Source organism: Lipomyces chichibuensis (genome assembly GCF_038497645.1).
Source record: "Lipomyces chichibuensis strain CBS 12929 unplaced genomic scaffold V1513scaffold_1, whole genome shotgun sequence".
NCBI lineage: Eukaryota > Fungi > Ascomycota > Lipomycetes > Lipomycetales > Lipomycetaceae > Lipomyces > Lipomyces chichibuensis.
In genome coordinates, this window is record NW_027117453.1 from 449,390 (window position 1) to 465,126 (window position 15,737).

At 50.7% G+C, this 15,737-nt stretch overlaps 5 protein-coding genes across 5 annotated transcripts; 2 read left to right on the forward strand and 3 right to left on the reverse strand.

Annotated features, from left to right (window-relative positions):
• The first annotated feature begins 147 nt into the window (after positions 1-147).
• V1513DRAFT_461500 (uncharacterized protein) lies at positions 148-1,250 on the forward strand. Its single transcript, XM_066899896.1, has 2 exons — positions 148-529; positions 588-1,250. The coding sequence occupies exons 1-2, from the start codon at positions 316-318 to the stop codon at positions 1,154-1,156; spliced, it is 783 nt and encodes a 260-aa protein (XP_066756531.1). The 5' UTR covers positions 148-315; the 3' UTR covers positions 1,157-1,250.
• V1513DRAFT_435180 (uncharacterized protein) lies at positions 1,188-2,501 on the reverse strand. Its single transcript, XM_066896572.1, has 5 exons — positions 2,165-2,501; positions 2,056-2,091; positions 1,890-1,995; positions 1,682-1,825; positions 1,188-1,613 (listed from the first exon to the last, which is right to left on the reverse strand). The coding sequence occupies exons 1-5, from the start codon at positions 2,191-2,193 to the stop codon at positions 1,395-1,397; spliced, it is 534 nt and encodes a 177-aa protein (XP_066756532.1). The 5' UTR covers positions 2,194-2,501; the 3' UTR covers positions 1,188-1,394.
• Positions 2,502-2,511: 10 nt separating this feature from the next.
• On the reverse strand, positions 2,512-8,256 carry V1513DRAFT_435181 (uncharacterized protein). The gene is made up of 3 exons (XM_066896573.1): positions 7,151-8,256; positions 3,879-7,098; positions 2,512-3,826 (listed from the first exon to the last, which is right to left on the reverse strand). Exons 1-3 carry the CDS (start codon positions 8,107-8,109, stop codon positions 2,897-2,899), a joined length of 5,109 nt encoding a protein of 1,702 aa, XP_066756533.1. The 5' UTR covers positions 8,110-8,256; the 3' UTR covers positions 2,512-2,896.
• Positions 8,257-9,305: 1,049 nt separating this feature from the next.
• Positions 9,306-10,459, forward strand: V1513DRAFT_435186 (uncharacterized protein). The gene is made up of 2 exons (XM_066896574.1): positions 9,306-9,920; positions 9,982-10,459. The coding sequence occupies exons 1-2, from the start codon at positions 9,554-9,556 to the stop codon at positions 10,248-10,250; spliced, it is 636 nt and encodes a 211-aa protein (XP_066756534.1). The 5' UTR covers positions 9,306-9,553; the 3' UTR covers positions 10,251-10,459.
• On the reverse strand, positions 10,254-15,719 carry V1513DRAFT_392778 (Golgi CORVET complex core vacuolar protein 8-domain-containing protein). The gene is made up of 4 exons (XM_066895298.1): positions 15,180-15,719; positions 14,287-15,125; positions 14,007-14,237; positions 10,254-13,956 (listed from the first exon to the last, which is right to left on the reverse strand). The coding sequence occupies exons 1-4, from the start codon at positions 15,571-15,573 to the stop codon at positions 10,483-10,485; spliced, it is 4,938 nt and encodes a 1,645-aa protein (XP_066756535.1). The 5' UTR covers positions 15,574-15,719; the 3' UTR covers positions 10,254-10,482.
• Positions 15,720-15,737: the final 18 nt, after the last annotated feature.

Sequence of the window (15,737 nt, forward strand, 5' to 3'; positions counted from 1 at the left end):
CAAGGATTAGCCCCGGCCAAAGACTTCAGGGGTGACCCGCCTTCCATTGTGTGGCTCGCCTGCGGCTAAGATATGCATCTTTCGAGGGTTAGGGTAGTCATGGGTTTTTCTCCAAGCTTCGCGGCGCGTTCTACGCGGTTCGCTGCCCAATGTGTGTTTGTGAATACTTGCGCATTATCTTACAAATACACCGCTAACTGCTGGGATTTATTTTTAATAGGTTTTGAGCGGGGTATTTCTGTACACATAGTTTTTTTTTGTCGGGAATTTGCGGGACCAGTGGAAGAATGAGAATTCCACGGTGCGACCTACCACATGTCGGCAGCAGCGATATCTTACGAGCCGCAACTTTTGAGATTCTATAATTATTCCCGCTCGGCAGTGTCTTCTGGCGAGCCGAGCGATCTTGGCTCCAGGATGCAGTCACCGCATTTGAAGCGGTCTCGACCGGCCCATGATTCTGAATGCAGCGCGACAAGAACACGGGCGAAGAGACGGCTTGTTGACTCGTTTACGCGGTTGTCCCTAGGTACGTAGTGGCTATTACTATGTTTGGTAACATATGATGCTAATCTATACGTTTATAGAGCCCGGAAGTGAAGCAGCGTCGCCGGTGCCAAGGAAGAAAAGGCACGAGGAAATATTACATTATGACTACTGGGACCGCTCGAAGCCGGCTCGCGCTGAGGATGATGATGACGACGAGGGGCGTATGGACACCAGCAATGCACACACGATCTTCATTTCGTCGCTCGATTCTACATCCGATGAAGAAGAGGAGGAAATGGAGTCGCAGGATAAGATAGTGTTTGTTCCTGACTTGGAGCGAAAGCTCATGGACCTGCCTTACTCATTACTACGTCGTCGTGACGAGGCTGCGCATTCGACTATTCCGGCCATGATTTCGCTTCATGAGCAGGAGAGGGGTATGGTACTCTATAAACCGAAAGAAGAGATTATTGCGGAGTCCATTGCACGGCACGTCGAGCAACGTAAATCAGACAATCGCAAGAAGGGGATCAATGCCGAGGATTATGATAGTATGATCTACGAGGATAACTGGGGCGACGACGAGCGAGAGCCGAATGATGCTAATGACAAGGATCTCCATTTAAGAGATAGAGAGGATGACGAGGACGCCATGGATTTGGACTAATTTTGTACTCACGTAGTGGTGATATTATCGGCATCTGTATAATTTTCTCAAGATCCATATTGTACAACGTTCCAAAAAAGTTTCTATTGTTGACCATTTCCATGTGTCCCTGAAAACTCCGCCAACGAATATCTACCCAAATACAAAAAAAGTCCCATACAATATCACAGACAAAATCTAAACTTAAAGCTAAAAATTCGCGGCGTCATTATTTCTCATTCATATTTGGATCTATACTCTATAGGCCATATCGATACGCTGTACCCGCAGACGCATTCGCAGCCGGATTTTGTTGCCCAATTCCCGATAGATACGGATTCTCCGTCTGGCCCACCGGCGGAGTACTGCCTGACGCCGTATCTGGCGACGTTGGCGCCGGCGACGCGCCGTCTATCTTTGTATCTGGCGGAGGAATGTATTGGGGCGGCCCCGGATATCTTGGATCGTACGCAGGGGGCTGAGAGTGTGTTAGTTTTTCAAACTATTGCGACCGTCGTAACGAGGGATGCGAAGAAAATCACATACCGGAGGCGCCAAATCTGTGTGATTGGTATAAAATGTGTTCATGGGGTATGCAGGGTACGTCGTATACTGCTCTCGATATGTCTGGTTACCGATGAACGCATCTCGTTGCCGTCGCATGAGATCCATCCGGTTCTGAACAAGCCACTATCCCGGTGTCATAAATCGACTAAATTCGCAATTATAAGCGTGATAAATGGAATACACGTACAGCATGATAATGCAGTGGCTCCAATCCCTTGGATAAACGGTACCGGGCGTGAGCATATGCAAACGCAATAGTTAGCATCACACCTATAAGAATAGCACCCAACACCCTAGTTCTTGTAAATATTCCAATTTCATAAAGTTAAATAATTACTAGAGCCGTTACTTACCCCCATTTGATCTCCCACGAAGTCGAACTAGAGGACCTTCCGGAAAAAAAAAATTTATCGTTAGTCGTCGCCATTCTAAATTAGTAGATATATGTCACAACTTGCTCACCAATACCACTGTCTCTTCTCGAGACTCATTGTGCCTTGAGTGTACGGTATCCGAATGATGCCTGTTCAAATTGTTCCCTCAGACCGGCACGGCAGATTCTGTCAGCCAGAATCCAGAGTCTGAATACTTGCGGGAATAGTAGCTGGCGATTCGGAAGCCAATATAGGGTTGAGCAAGCTCGGAGTGTAATGCGGAAGCGCCACAACCAAAACGATAAAGGCTGTTCCTGGACCCTGTGCCTGGCAATACTTTATACCAAATATTCCGCGAAAACACAAAGTAGCATTTGAGTGCATTGTCAGGTACGGAACAAGCCGACAGCAAGCTTGCAGTATACTATAAAATTGGACTTAAAACCAGGAGGATGCACATCTATATCATATATATGCCAAAAAGTATATCCCACATTTACAATCTTTTAATCGACGTCATAGTATAAAGTCTCATAGGAATGCCAAAACCATACATCTATGCCGCAAAAATTTAGAATACAAACCAGCAAACACGGAAAACATATCACGTTAATACTAAAACAATGCTATGTAAGAAAACACATCAAATCTAATCCAAACCCACCCATTAGCAAGTAGCAACAAAAATGAAACAGAAAAACAAAAAAAAATCATGCTTCGGTGCGAAACCGCACACGACCACCGATAACGTTTCCACCACCAAATGCATTATTGGAATCCGCACTGCGTTCACTAGCAACACTACGTCTTTTTTTCGTCTCTACGAAATCTCTGGCCAGTGGCTGACGACAATTTGTTCCGGCACTGAACTATTTCGACTAAGGAGTAATTCTAGAATCTCCTGTTCCTCCGCCTCATCACCCTTTTGTAGCGCAGCTTCTCGCTCCGCACTTTTCTGTAGCCGTTTTTGCCGACGTTTGTCGTTGGCCCAACTGTTCGCCAGTTCCATTTGTGCCTCCTTCTCGAGCCGGTCGCGCAGGTCGGGGTCCTGTTCGATTTGCTGGAACACGTCTGTATCGGACGGGAACAGACCCGCGCGGACCGACACCAGGATAAGGTCAAACACCACCGGCACACCGCAGCATACAAAGAATGTCCCCCACCACGTCAGGTCTGGGCCGAATGTCTCGACCAATGTATCCTTTACGACGTAGAGTGACACTTTCTCTGGGTAGATATTTGTCAGGAAGAAAGTCCACAAGAACCATCCGGAAATACTGATAGTAATTGAACCGAAATTGAGATAACTCCGATTATGCATTTCGACAAAGTTGAGCTTAGTTGCGATGGCGACGATGATGGCGGCGAAATTAAGGGTGCCCATCGGATAGAGACCGTTGTCGCGGGGCCACATGATCGCGTAGACGAAGGACATCGTGAACGTGACGAGGACAGCCTGCGAACTCGCGACGAACATCCAGCCAACGAAGATGCGGAGGTTGAAGTGTTTGTTGAAACGGCTGGTCGAGTATAGTTCCGGAACGGCGATCAAAGTCTCGGGACTCAGATCCTGAAGGAAGATGCCGAGGCACAGGACTGGCAGCGACGTGAAGAGTGTGTTGTACATTGTCAGCGAGATGGATTCGTATAAACTGGTGCCCGAATACATCGTCAAGCGCTGGTATATGGCCTGCGTAAGATAGAAAAAGAACTCTTTGTAGAAAGTAGCGAGCACGTATTTACTCAGACGCTACAAAATTAGTTACCGTTGTCCATATCACAACTTGGAACGGAACACATACCACATAATTCCATCTTCCATGGACAAGTAACAACTTCAGCAAGAATCTGAACTGTGCAATCGAGAAATCAGACGACCGGGACGCTTGAAGGCCTTCTTTACCGGCGATACCAATACCGACATCCGCAGCCTGAATCATAGCGATATCGTTCGCACCGTCGCCGATCGCCAGTGTCACCGCGTTCTTGACTTTGGATCGGACGGCGGAAACAAGGAGCGCTTTCTGTGAAGGACTGGCGCGGCAGCAAATGACCGAGTCCGCCTTGACCCCCAATTCTATGAACAAGGTCATGATGGTCATGTCCTTCTCGATATACGCCAACGTGCCGCCATCGACGACAACGACGCAGTGGGCAACAGCGCCCTCGTCCAATTCGAGCATGGCGGCTGCCATCTTACTTGTCATTTCCGGATCATCGTCACGCAAAATCAGCACCGTCGAGAAATCATGGATAAGTCTGCACGAGTGTCCGATCGAAATCGCCGTCTCGCGCTTGTCACCTGTGAGCATCCACAGCTTGATCCCTGCCCGACGCAACTTGTCGACCGCTTCCGGCACACCGTTCTGGAGTTTATCTTCGATCGCGGTCGCGCCCGTCAGCTCTAAATTAATCTCGACGAGCTCCCCAGCAGCCTCGATCTTCTCTGTTCGGTTCTCAAGACTGGTGACGGCGTCGCTGTATATCTTCATCCAGCCTTTATACTCATCCTCTGACATGAATCTATGCGCATATACCAGTGTTCGCAGGCCCTCAGTAGCGAATTCATCAATATGGCTCATAGTCCGTTCAAACACGGCCGCGGTGTCCAACGGCACCGTCTCATCGACCATGCTCTCCAAGACGGCAAGCGCAGGATTACTACTCGAATTTGCGGCCACAGAATCCTCACCAAGCGCAAACGAGGACCGTCCGGCCGGCCCAGCAGACGAAGGTATCTCAACATCGACGGACGGCCTCCGCGTGTTCATTACGTCCGCACCAGCTTCCCGTGCCTGCGCAGATTTGAGAAAGTCATCCAAGTGTCCCAAAGTTTCCTTCTTCCGCAAATTCAAGCTCGGACGACTCAAACTTGTGCGTGCGACCGAGAAACTCTGCCGGGCTGAGTTGGTCCCACTATTCGTACCGCCATGGTGATGTGACCCAGTACGCTCGATCGACATGCTATCCCGCACCGCGATGGCGCGAGATGCTTCCAAATTCTTGCGCAACGTCACACGGCGCTGGACTTCGGCTTTCTTTGACTGCGCCAACTTCGCGGAGTGCAGTCGCTCGAAAACTACTGTGTCGGCACCTTTGCAGAGCAAACATATACGGCCGTCGGGAAACCGCACGACAATTGACATTCGTTTTCGTGCGGACGAGAAGTCAATCGTTTCGAGGATGTCGTATGTCTCGACAGTCGCGTCCGAGTCAAAGCCGTTGGGATACGTCCGCACTGTGACGCTTTTGAACTGTCTGTCCACAACGACGAAGCCGAGATCTCGTGCGGCGCGTACGAGTGCGAGTTCGTCGGGCGAGGAGGCCTGGTAGTTGATTTTGCTGTCGTCGTCGTCATCCTCCTCCTCCTCCACGTCGTCGTCGCCCGTAACAGACCCAGCTTCCGCGTTGATTTCATCGGTCCTTTCAGGAATACACGTATGACAGAGCGCCATCGCAAGCAGAAAGAACTTTGCGCGGACGGAAAACAGCGAATCGGGTTTAAGCTGGAGATACTGCAGCAGCTCAACCGTGGACCTTGTCAAATGCATACTCTCGCTATTTTCAGGCGCGGGAGTTACAAACTGCGGCCCATACGCGGTCGAGTGCCAGTGCGGCCCATTACTGTTTCCCGTCCGGATACTGGAGAAACTGCGCTGGTGTCTCAGAGAGCTCGTCTCGAACGCGGCTTCCATTGTCGCAGCGCGCTTGAACGCCTTAGGCATTGGCACGGACGAACTGTTTAGACTCGTTGTCCGGAAAAGGCCGTGAGGGTGAGCAGTAGCCGATGTCATGCTCTCCAACGTGACGTTCGAAGTCCGGACGATGGCGCTGGATGGTCGCGCGGGCATTTTGCCGTGCGCGTCGTGAGCCTTGGATTCATGTTGTCGCAGTTTTTTGAGCTCTTCTCGGAAATATTCTTGTTGCACGTCCAGATCGTGGAGCCATGCGTGTCCCGCGACGGAGATCTTGCGGAACACCATGACGTTATCGGTCAGTGTGCCGGTCTTGTCGGAAAACACATACGAAATTTGGCCCAACTCCTCGTTGATCGAGGATGTGTGCGCCTCGCAAGGAATGTCTGTCGGCTCGTGGTACATATCAACATCCCAAGTCAACATGATTCGCTGGCCAATCTTAACGATCTCCATGGAGACGTAGAGTGAGAGCGGAATGAGCGTGTTGAACATGATCACAAAGCTCATAATCAATTGAATCAGCGGAATGTTCGAGTACGGCAAATACCAAGGCCAATTCTCGGAAACCCAGACAAGCTCCATAATGGTGCAGAACGCTGCGATGAAGATGACAAACAGGACCATGAAGACGATGATGTGGTTGATTCTGCCTTGTAATCGCGGTGCCTTCACGCGCGGCGCCTGGGTCGCGTTCAAGCGGATTTTTGTCTCCTGGCCCGTGAAAATCACAAGTCCGATTGCGCTGGGGGTGTTGCGCAAAATCGAGCCGCGGTAGAGCACGTTGTCATTTGACAACGAATATTTTGTTCCGTTGATCGTGACGTTGCCTTCAAAATTGTATAAGTCCGTGTTGGGATCCTCAACCACAAAATCCGCGCGCGTCTCGCTCGAAACCAGGAGTTCGTCGGTGCCACACATGTCCGCCAGAGTCTGCAGAGCAACCTTGCTCTTTAAATTCGTCTCGCCGTCCAATGCGGCGGTTTCGACGTACGCGAGATCACCCATGCCATCGGCGTGGAGGAGGAGTAAATCCGACGGGACCCAGTCGTTTCTGGACAGCTTGACGACGTCGCCGACATTGATGTCCTTCCATGGCCTGGTGCGCCAATGTACTGTTGGTTCCCCGTCTAAGTCGCAGTCGACTTCGGCCACGACGGCGTCCTTGTTATTTTCTGAAGCATCTTGTCGGTGACGCTGCCAGTCATCGAACCCTTCTCGTGCCATCGATATTGCCGTGAAGAACATGAATGTGATGAATGAGTTGTAAGTACCGGTCGTAGAGAAATTCGGCACCATTTGCAGGGTTGAAACGACCAAAAAATACCTAAACAATAATTAGCGAGACGCGTGCTTGTATTGTAAAACAGTGGTCATACACGTTCGCCAATTTCGAGAACTGCGCAAAGAGCAACAACGGGATGGCGTTGTACCGGTTATAAATGGCGGACTCGATGGTGTTCGAGACATACGGTTTCTCCGTCCGCTCATCAATCAAGCCAGCGGCCGCGCTTCGCCTAAGATCCAGAGGCACACAGCGTCCGCCTTTTGACGGTGGGAGTCGGTTAATGCGCAGGACAAAATCGCGCGTTTTCCTGTACGCATTATCAATTTTTCCTCGGAATCCAGACCGAAATAGCCGCGAAGATGCCCAGGACGAGTAATTCGGCAGCCGAATGTGGCTCTGATGTAGCGTGCCTTCTGACAGTTGCGTAACATAAGGTTGATAGAGCTTTTGTCCGTCGTCGCCCAATTCATCGACGTCGGACACTTCCGCGAGATTGATCGCGCTCTGATTCGGGCTACCGTAGTATTCTGGGGCGACGTGACTATATGCCGGTGCAGGATTACTGGGATTTTCTATCATCTCGATCGGGGACTGGACAGCCTGTTCGAGCTGTCTGTTAAACAATTGCGTACGCAAGCTGAATCCTCTCCGTCTATTGCGGCGAGGCTCGAGTGTGGACGCAGCCGTTGTCCGCGTCGCGGTCTGCGGCGACAAAACCGGACGAGCGAGACTAGACACGTTGCTGGGTGAAAGGGGGTTCGGCGGTGTGGTGAGCGGTGGCAGAGGCATTGCGCTGTTGTTCTCATTCTTGGCTGGAGAAGAAGTGAGTACGTGCATGAATGGATCTGTATTTCTCGCATTCACAGCTGACGAGGGTCGTAGTGGCAGGGTTACTGGTTGGAATCCTGAGCTGGTGGGTCGATCTAAATCTGCAGAGAAGTTGGAAGGGTGGTGGTGCTGGCCACTGGTGCGCTCAAGATTGTCCAATACTGACGAGGCATCAGGTTGTCCGGTCCCCTGTCCTGGTGCCCCCGGAGGCAACGATGCCATTTGTAATGATTGCGCGAGTAGATACTTGCTGCAGGGGAGGAAAATGGTGCAAGATTATAGAGAGGATGGACGAAATTGCGAGTGAGAGTTTAGCATCAGAGAAGCGAGCGACCAGAGAGGGGTGTGGGATTATAACCCTATGACGAACAGGCCGCCGCAACGCTTTTTTAAGGTACAAATGACCTTAATGAGAGAATACACGAATTTAAATACGATATTTTGTTTTGCGTCGCGCACTGCGAGCGTAATTCTTTTTACTATTACTACTGATGCATGGTTGGTTGGCTTCCAAAATGGGCCATCTCACTTAGTGTAAATATTGGGGGTGACTTAATTGAACAAGGAGCGACCGCAGCTAACTTTTTTTTACTGGTGGCTGGTTGAAGCTCAAAATGCGCCTACGCCGCTTTCGTGCCTTTATTTTCGTTAAACATCGTTTGACCTCATGGATGTTTAGTTCTCCACAGCACTCAGGCCGCGTACGTCCCTGTTCCTGGCATTTTTGTGGTAAACAGCATGCATTTAGGGCATACCTGGAGCTATACTGCGGCTACTGTGGTGGCCAGAGTGGTATGTCAAAAGTGCATATCACGTACATTAAAAAATTGGTGGTAAGTGTGTGTAGGGGACGGAGCAAAACAGCGACGCACTTCTGATACACCATTCGAGTTTCTGAGCTCCATATATCTGCAGCTGCGACGGCCCATTTCGTTGATGATGATGATGATGATGATGATGATGAACTTGATTAATCGAAGGGACAAAAACCTTCGAATACAAAGTATGGCGCATCCCCTGAAATATGGATTAGGGGAGATTCTATGCGTATATTCTGGTCCTGCGGATATTACGTACATCGCGGGAATTAATATTATTAAAATAGTTGGACGAGATGAGCGGAAACGCTGCGGCGCCGACTCCCCCGTCTAAAAATACACCGGAAGGAAAAATCCCGGGGAATTTACAAATCTTTTTGTGGTCCCGCCGCTAATGGCTTCATCAGATGTATTTCATAATATATAATGTCTTATAGTATATATAATTATGTACCAAGTCTATATATATACACATTCTTCCCTGGGTCCCCACGGGACGCGCGGCTTTGGCTCGTGTTCTTTCTCCACAGTCCAGGCCAAACAGAGTTCGTACTAGTCCATATACAGCCTAGTCTCATCGCTGAATGCGCGTTTGGAAATGCACCTGCCCCAATCCGGTTGTCTAAGTGGTTTTTCGCGTCTCGCTGCCAAAAATGCCGCCTCCATTCCAACCAAATGTATGACTGACGAGCTGACTACTCGGAATATATTCAAATCATTTGCCGCATCATATTCTTTCTATCCATTCACGACATCCTCTTTTTCCATTTATCGGATAGTCACCATCTGATATTTATATTTCATTCTCCATTGCACACTTTCGACTCTAAAACAACCTCAATTGATCAATGCCCTCCTTTCTCCGCCGCTCATCAACCAGCGGATCCTCCGCCTCCGCCTCCGGTAAGGAAAACCGCCGCGCCCGCCTCAACTCTCTCTCCGCCAAAATCACGCCCGAGGAGCGCGAAAGAATGAAACAGCGCACTGCCAATATCGCCGACCCGATCCTGACCGCCATGCGCGAGGAACAGCCCTACGAGGTCTCTGCCGCTCACCTTGGCGAGCATTCTTCAGTCTCGCCCGAAATGCATATGCGCGACATGTTTGGCAATGTCATCGACGACCCGGACAAATCGAATCCCACCCGGAGCCGGAATGAACGGCCCTTGGACACTATTCGCAGCTTCGAATATGCTGCGACTGGCGACAAGCATCGTACGTTCCATTATTTTTCTTACATACCTTCCTCATTGGCCTCACATTAACGCCTCACCAGTCAAAGAACAAATATTCCGCGAACGCCTACCTTGGCAAGGCAGACGCTATCAGCCAACTTACAATGCCGCCCCGTACGGTGACGACACCTACGACCACGTCGGCGCAGACCACTACGCTTCTCCGTCTGTCGTCGCCACATCCTCAGTCTCTTCCGCTCCACGCCACACCATCCAGCTTGGAAACTCGGGCGAGACCTATGATTCCGAATTATCTCGCCCCAAGAAAGACAAAGAGAAAAAGAGAGGCCTTTTCGGTCGCAAGAAGTAGACACCACACCTGATCTATTAGACAACATCATATAAACATAAATATTACTACACTCGCCTGGGTCAGCTATACAATTGCGCTTTTTTGGAGTTGCTTTGGTTTCTCGGATATACAAATAAATGGTCTTGTATAAACAATATACTACAATCTCGACAATATGACATGAATACTGCACAAGCTACAACGAATACATATAACACACGAAATACATATAATAGACAAAAACTCCCGACTACTGACACAAAATGCATTTATACCCCTCTCCGATCCCACGGTCATTCACTAACGACATCGTTCCTCGCCCAGAATCCAAAATCTTCTCCAAGCACTGCTTGTGGTAAATATGTTTGCACTTGAACATAACCAGCGAAACCAGCTCGCTCGCCTCCCCTCCAGTCCTGCCATTCGTCTGCATCTCCATCACACTATCCGCCGGACCATTGTCAAGCGCAGTCGCTGCCGACTCACCGGTGTGCTCGCCCGGCCGAAGGAATACAGTCCGCTGCCGTTCGTGCTCGTCATAAGCCGCGCCCTTGCTTCTGCCAACCCGTTCCGACTCCTCTTCGTCCCCGCCGTCTTCGCTAGCAGAAGCACTCATCCTCCGTTGCTGTCGACGCCGTCCGCCGTTAGTCAGTGTCGAAGAACTCGGTCCCGTCCTGCCTCGGCGCTCCTCCTCATCCGCCAAGTCCTCCTCATAGTCCGCCTCGGGCTCAACATTCTTCGCTTGTGACCGAAACCTGACCTTCCGCCGTCGCTCAACGTCAACAAGTTTCCGCTCCCACGCATTAAGAATCTCAAAAGGGGCGTTGGGTCCACACACCTTCCTTCCACACACCTCGCAACTCTGCCCGCCAACACGCCAGCCCTCTTGTCGAATCGCATACACTTTGCTCACATGCACCATCAAATCTTTGTTCAACAGCCGGTTCGTCAGTGTGAGCAACTGCCGCTCGTAAATGTATGCCTCGAAAATGTTCGCGAGCACATTCCGCAGATCGACGACAGACGGCGACGCTGCCGCCGTCCGCGCCAGGAACGCTTCCAGAATTCGAAGGAACGACGTTGTGGTGCCGGGTGCAGTGGCCCCTGTTGCACTCGTCGTGATGTTGTTTGCGCTGACTTTCGTCGTCGTCGTCGCAGCTAAAAGTGCAGAAAAAACGTCTTGCACTAACCGCCTCAGGAACAGGATCGTCTTTGTCGGAGAGTCGTACGACGACGAGTGGCTCATCTTTTCAAATATTGTGATGTCTGGGAATAGCGTACTCGACACATCGCGAGTTAGCGCCACGATCGAGTCGATCAAATCCAGCCATATCATCTCGGCCTCGGATAGCTTCGTCGCGACAGCACCTGACAACGATCCACTCGTCGTCGACGTCGTCGTCGTCGTCGTCGCCGTTATCGTTGCCGTGGCCATCTTTTTCGACCGCTCAGTGCATAGCCGCGTGCCAAGAATAACATAATGCTGTAAAGTACGCTCAACTTCCACAAGCTTCCGCTCATCAACATGCACCCACCTCCCTCGATTCCGTGTCCGGCCCCGAGAGACAGAGTCAGGATACAGCTTGAGCAGTTTCTCCTTCAAATACCCGAGATGAGCAATCAACCGCCGTATTGCCTCAGCATACTGGCCCTCCGACCTTAGCAAGAAAATCTCGCCGTCAATCACCCCAGCGCTTTCCAGCGCAGAAAGGACTTTACTAAGCCGCACGTCGCCTTTCTGGAGATACCTCAAGAAATTAATGACTTTGCTTTTTTCAAATTCACATAAGAGCGTTATATATGTTTCCCGCGCCTGTTGTGTATTCCATTTTGCGCGCTGCTTGCGAGGTAATACCGTCACCCCTTCGCGATGGAGCTCTCTCTTAAACAATGACTGCAGGTATTTGAACTGCAAATCCTGACGATCCGACAGCTTGTCGTAAATCCCGGCATGTAACTCTGGCATGTACTTCTCGACCACTTCAGCCGCGCGCGCAGGATCCGTGATCACGAGGTTCCTGAAATTCTCCGCCAGCGCAGCGCGAACTTGTGTTCTTTGTTCCGGCGACAACTCCGAATTGTTTGCAAGACATTCCTCGACCGTCTTAAACACCTCGTCCCGGGATCCGTACGTCGTTGCCGCACTCGCCCCAGTCTCAGCGTCCATGTCCTCAAAATACACCGAAACCAACCGTGCGTACTGTTTCTCAGTCCGAAATATCCACTTGAGTACCCTGAAATAGCGAACCTGCACAAACGTTTTGACAAGATCGTCTAGCACCTCGGGCTTGTATGCGGACAGCAGGTACTCGACACTCAGCTGGCAATCGTCCGCTATCTCAGACGACGGAGGTGCGCACAGACGCAGCATTACTTGTCGAAGCAAGTACTCCGACAGCGAAATAAACTGAGGATACTTCGCCGCGTTGCGCGCAATGAACATGTCCAGGTAGATCGTCTCCTTAGGACTAAACTCCGCACCTGACAGAATTTCTAGTAAGATGTTCACAATGTATTGCCTCGACATTGCCCGTCCAAAAATCAAGTCATCCGGAAGCTCATGCCGTTTCGTCTTCGCGTCATCATACACATCGTCCTCGCCATACGCCGTGTCGTCTTGCGCGCCATTCAAAAACGTGTCTTCAAAAGCTTCGTTCATTGCCGCCACGAATGCCGCCGCGTCATATTTGAGTAACAGACGGAGATACGGAAATGACTGCTCGCCGGTCTTTCCGTCGCATTCGGCGTCCACAAGGATCTCCGTGCCATACTCACGCGGCCAGGTGACTGTCGTGCCCAGGAACAAGAAGTAGTATAATGACGCCTTGGCACCTGCTGCATCGTCATCTTCGAGGTATTGACCCGTGGGATAGACGCGGCTCGTGAAGATGTACGACAGATACCCATATACCTTCGAGATATCCACTCTCAGCTTCTCTACAGCACTCTCGTGCTCATCCTTGCCAGCCGCATCCGTATTCGACACAGTCGACGAGTCCGACGACGTCAGTTTGAAGTATCGGCTGGTCAACTTCATAAAGTCTGCCATCGGAGAAATATAGTCGCCAAGAGCCTGGTTCCACACATATATCAGCGCATCGTAGAGTTCGTAGTTGCGGCACAGTGTCGTAACTTGGTCAATGTCCAAAGTCGCCGTGTCTAAATGACAAACCATTTCCTCCAGCCGCTCGTTGAGAGCGAGCGATGCATAAATGTTTATCAGTTCCTTCACAATCGCCGGTGGAAACGACACGATTTTCTCTGCAAGGATATACGGCTCGAGCGTCTCGAAGTAAATCCCGCGCAGATTCGCGTTCTCAAAGTACTCGTACACAGAGTCGAACAAGACATCGAGCGCGTCCGCGACATACAGCGCCTCGAAACTTGCGTCTGCGAGTTCTGCAATTTGGCGATATTGCGCGTCCGTGTCAATCTGCTGCTGTTCATCGTTCGCGGCGATCGCGGTCGGCGTCGTCGGCGTGCTACTTCCGCTGTCGCTCAATTCATACCGGAGAGCGGTTAGGACTGTATCGATTAATTTGTCGTACACTGTATCGTGTCGTACTTTCTCGTCTTCTGGAAGACCTATTGTGACCTGATCTGTCTCACCAGTGTAGTACTTTGTCGCGAGCCGGATCGCGCCAGCAAATTTTTCGGCCTCCATCAGCGACATGAGACGTTCCGCCCAGCTAGAGAGGTGTCCGACGACAAACTCATACGACCCCTAATTATTAGCATCAAGATCCATCCCAGTTGATCAACGGGGCTACACACCAATAAAAATATCCGTCCCTTGAACGTCCTGAAACTATTGAAAAACGCATCTGAGATCGTCGCGTAGTGGTCGCCGCCCGCGCCACCGCTGATGACTAGTTCGTTTAGTTGCTTTGAAAAGTAGTCGTGATGCATGATCTGTCGAGGCACGAGATCGACAATGTCCGTCACGCGCATGGTGTGTTCATTAAGGATCAGAAGTCGTTGTGTTACCGTGACGAGAACAATGATCTGAGAAATTAGCGACCTCCATATGCTTATGTATTTATCCGATGCGCACCTGAGAATTTAACCACCGCAACGACACGATAGCTTCATCCGCAACATACTCCTTGGCTTGCGTGAACTCGAGATGGTGCATGCCAGGTGCGTTTGGAGTATTTGCACTACTCTCCCTGCTACCCTCCTGCGCATGTGCGCCAAGAGCGACGTCGAGGACAGTGACCATATTGGACCAGCAGTACGCCAGCCGTGGGTTTGAGTTGTGTATTCCGTTTGTAGTACCGTTCAGCGCTCCTTTTACATGCTTCACGGATATGGCGGGGAACCAGTCCAAACAACCGCTCAACCCCATAGTGTCTGATATCGTCTTTGGTCGACCGGTTTTGTACTGTGTCTGCGGGGTCGGACTTGTTGAAATGATGACTAGAATATGTGGTGTCATGAGCGCAACTAGTCCCCTTGTTTCGACAGGATGCGGCGAATTGCCAAGTGGCATCGGTGCAAACGCAAGGACGGACGTCGCCTTGCGCTGTCTTGTCTGTGTCTCGCTCCGAAATCCCAGTGACGGATATCGGCCGACGAGTCTAGTGGACTGGACTTGCTTGCCCATAAGATTCTGTAGACTGACATGATAAAACGCCATGCCCTTATCGTCCGCGCTGGCAATCACGCTATGCCGCTTCCCCATAAATCCGATGTGCAGAACCTTTGCTTCCGCAACATGACCTTCGCGGCGCTGGTGATCTGGTCGTAATGGGTCAAATGGTGGGATATGTACTCGCGGTGCCAGAGGTCGTTTGATGTGCCAGATGTAAATGTGTCCGTGCTCGTGGCCACTCGCGACGTATGTATGATCGTGTGAGAATGCGAGAGCCGTGACTGCGCCGGCTTCCGTGACTATCCCTCTCGTTAGCATTTTATCCATATCGCGAAGATATTGATTAGACATACGGTTGGTGTTTGAGCCGATTGCAGTCAATAGATTCTGGTTATAATCGAATATCAGAATCAAGCCCTTCGCGGTACCAACGGCAATAGTCGCAGCCACTGCAATGCAAGTCGGGGCGCCAAATTGCCGCTTGCCAGTCTCAGAATACACCTGGCTCGATAGCTTTCGCAGTTTAGTCCACCGCACAACTTCCCAAGGCAGCTTTTCGTCACTGGGGAGATTGTCGAAAGCATCGTCGAATGCCATGGATATAGATGATATTCGGGACTGCGCGAGTGACGGCGATGGCGAGGATGAGCGCAGTGAATATGCTGGCGACTCGAGTCTGGAGTGAAAGCGCAGGTCGAACGGACGCAGGGGCGGCGTTGCCAGCAGGAAATCGGACGATGAAGACATTTGCTGGACTTGCCTACAAATTAACTTATTATGGAGAAAAGATGAGTAGCTGTTTCTTCCGATACGATGACCATGGCGAGCGCTTGCAGGCCTGGGCTTGGTGGACAAAAAGGATTATTTCAGCTGATGGTCCCATGAATTTTGGCAGTTCTCTGTTCCCGCTG

What these genes read in the sequence shown, in the direction of transcription:
- V1513DRAFT_461500 (XM_066899896.1), top strand. Translation starts at nt 316, where the DNA reads ATGTCGGCAGCAGCGATATCTTACGAGCCGCAACTTTTGAGATTCTAT. An exon ending in GTTTACGCGGTTGTCCCTAG is followed by an intron (nt 530 to 587) that starts GTACGTAGTGGC and finishes ATACGTTTATAG; the next exon opens with AGCCCGGAAGTGAAGCAGCG.
- V1513DRAFT_435180 (XM_066896572.1), bottom strand. Translation starts at nt 2,193, where the DNA reads ATGAGTCTCGAGAAGAGACAGTGGTATTG. An exon ending in GAGAAGAGACAGTGGTATTG is followed by an intron (nt 2,092 to 2,164) that starts GTGAGCAAGTTG and finishes TTTTTCCGGAAG; the next exon opens with GTCCTCTAGTTCGACTTCGT. An exon ending in ACACAGATTTGGCGCCTCCG is followed by an intron (nt 1,614 to 1,681) that starts GTATGTGATTTT and finishes ACACACTCTCAG; the next exon opens with CCCCCTGCGTACGATCCAAG.
- V1513DRAFT_435181 (XM_066896573.1), bottom strand. Translation starts at nt 8,109, where the DNA reads ATGGCATCGTTGCCTCCGGGGGCACCAGGACAGGGGACCGGACAACCT. An exon ending in TTCTCGAAATTGGCGAACGT is followed by an intron (nt 7,099 to 7,150) that starts GTATGACCACTG and finishes ATTATTGTTTAG; the next exon opens with GTATTTTTTGGTCGTTTCAA. An exon ending in ATGGAAGATGGAATTATGTG is followed by an intron (nt 3,827 to 3,878) that starts GTATGTGTTCCG and finishes CTAATTTTGTAG; the next exon opens with CGTCTGAGTAAATACGTGCT.
- V1513DRAFT_435186 (XM_066896574.1), top strand. Translation starts at nt 9,554, where the DNA reads ATGCCCTCCTTTCTCCGCCGCTCATCAACCAGCGGATCCTCCGCCTCC. An exon ending in TGCGACTGGCGACAAGCATC is followed by an intron (nt 9,921 to 9,981) that starts GTACGTTCCATT and finishes ACGCCTCACCAG; the next exon opens with TCAAAGAACAAATATTCCGC.
- V1513DRAFT_392778 (XM_066895298.1), bottom strand. Translation starts at nt 15,573, where the DNA reads ATGTCTTCATCGTCCGATTTCCTGCTGGCAACGCCGCCCCTGCGTCCG. An exon ending in AATCGGCTCAAACACCAACC is followed by an intron (nt 15,126 to 15,179) that starts GTATGTCTAATC and finishes CGAGAGGGATAG; the next exon opens with TCACGGAAGCCGGCGCAGTC. An exon ending in TGCGGTGGTTAAATTCTCAG is followed by an intron (nt 14,238 to 14,286) that starts GTGCGCATCGGA and finishes CTAATTTCTCAG; the next exon opens with ATCATTGTTCTCGTCACGGT.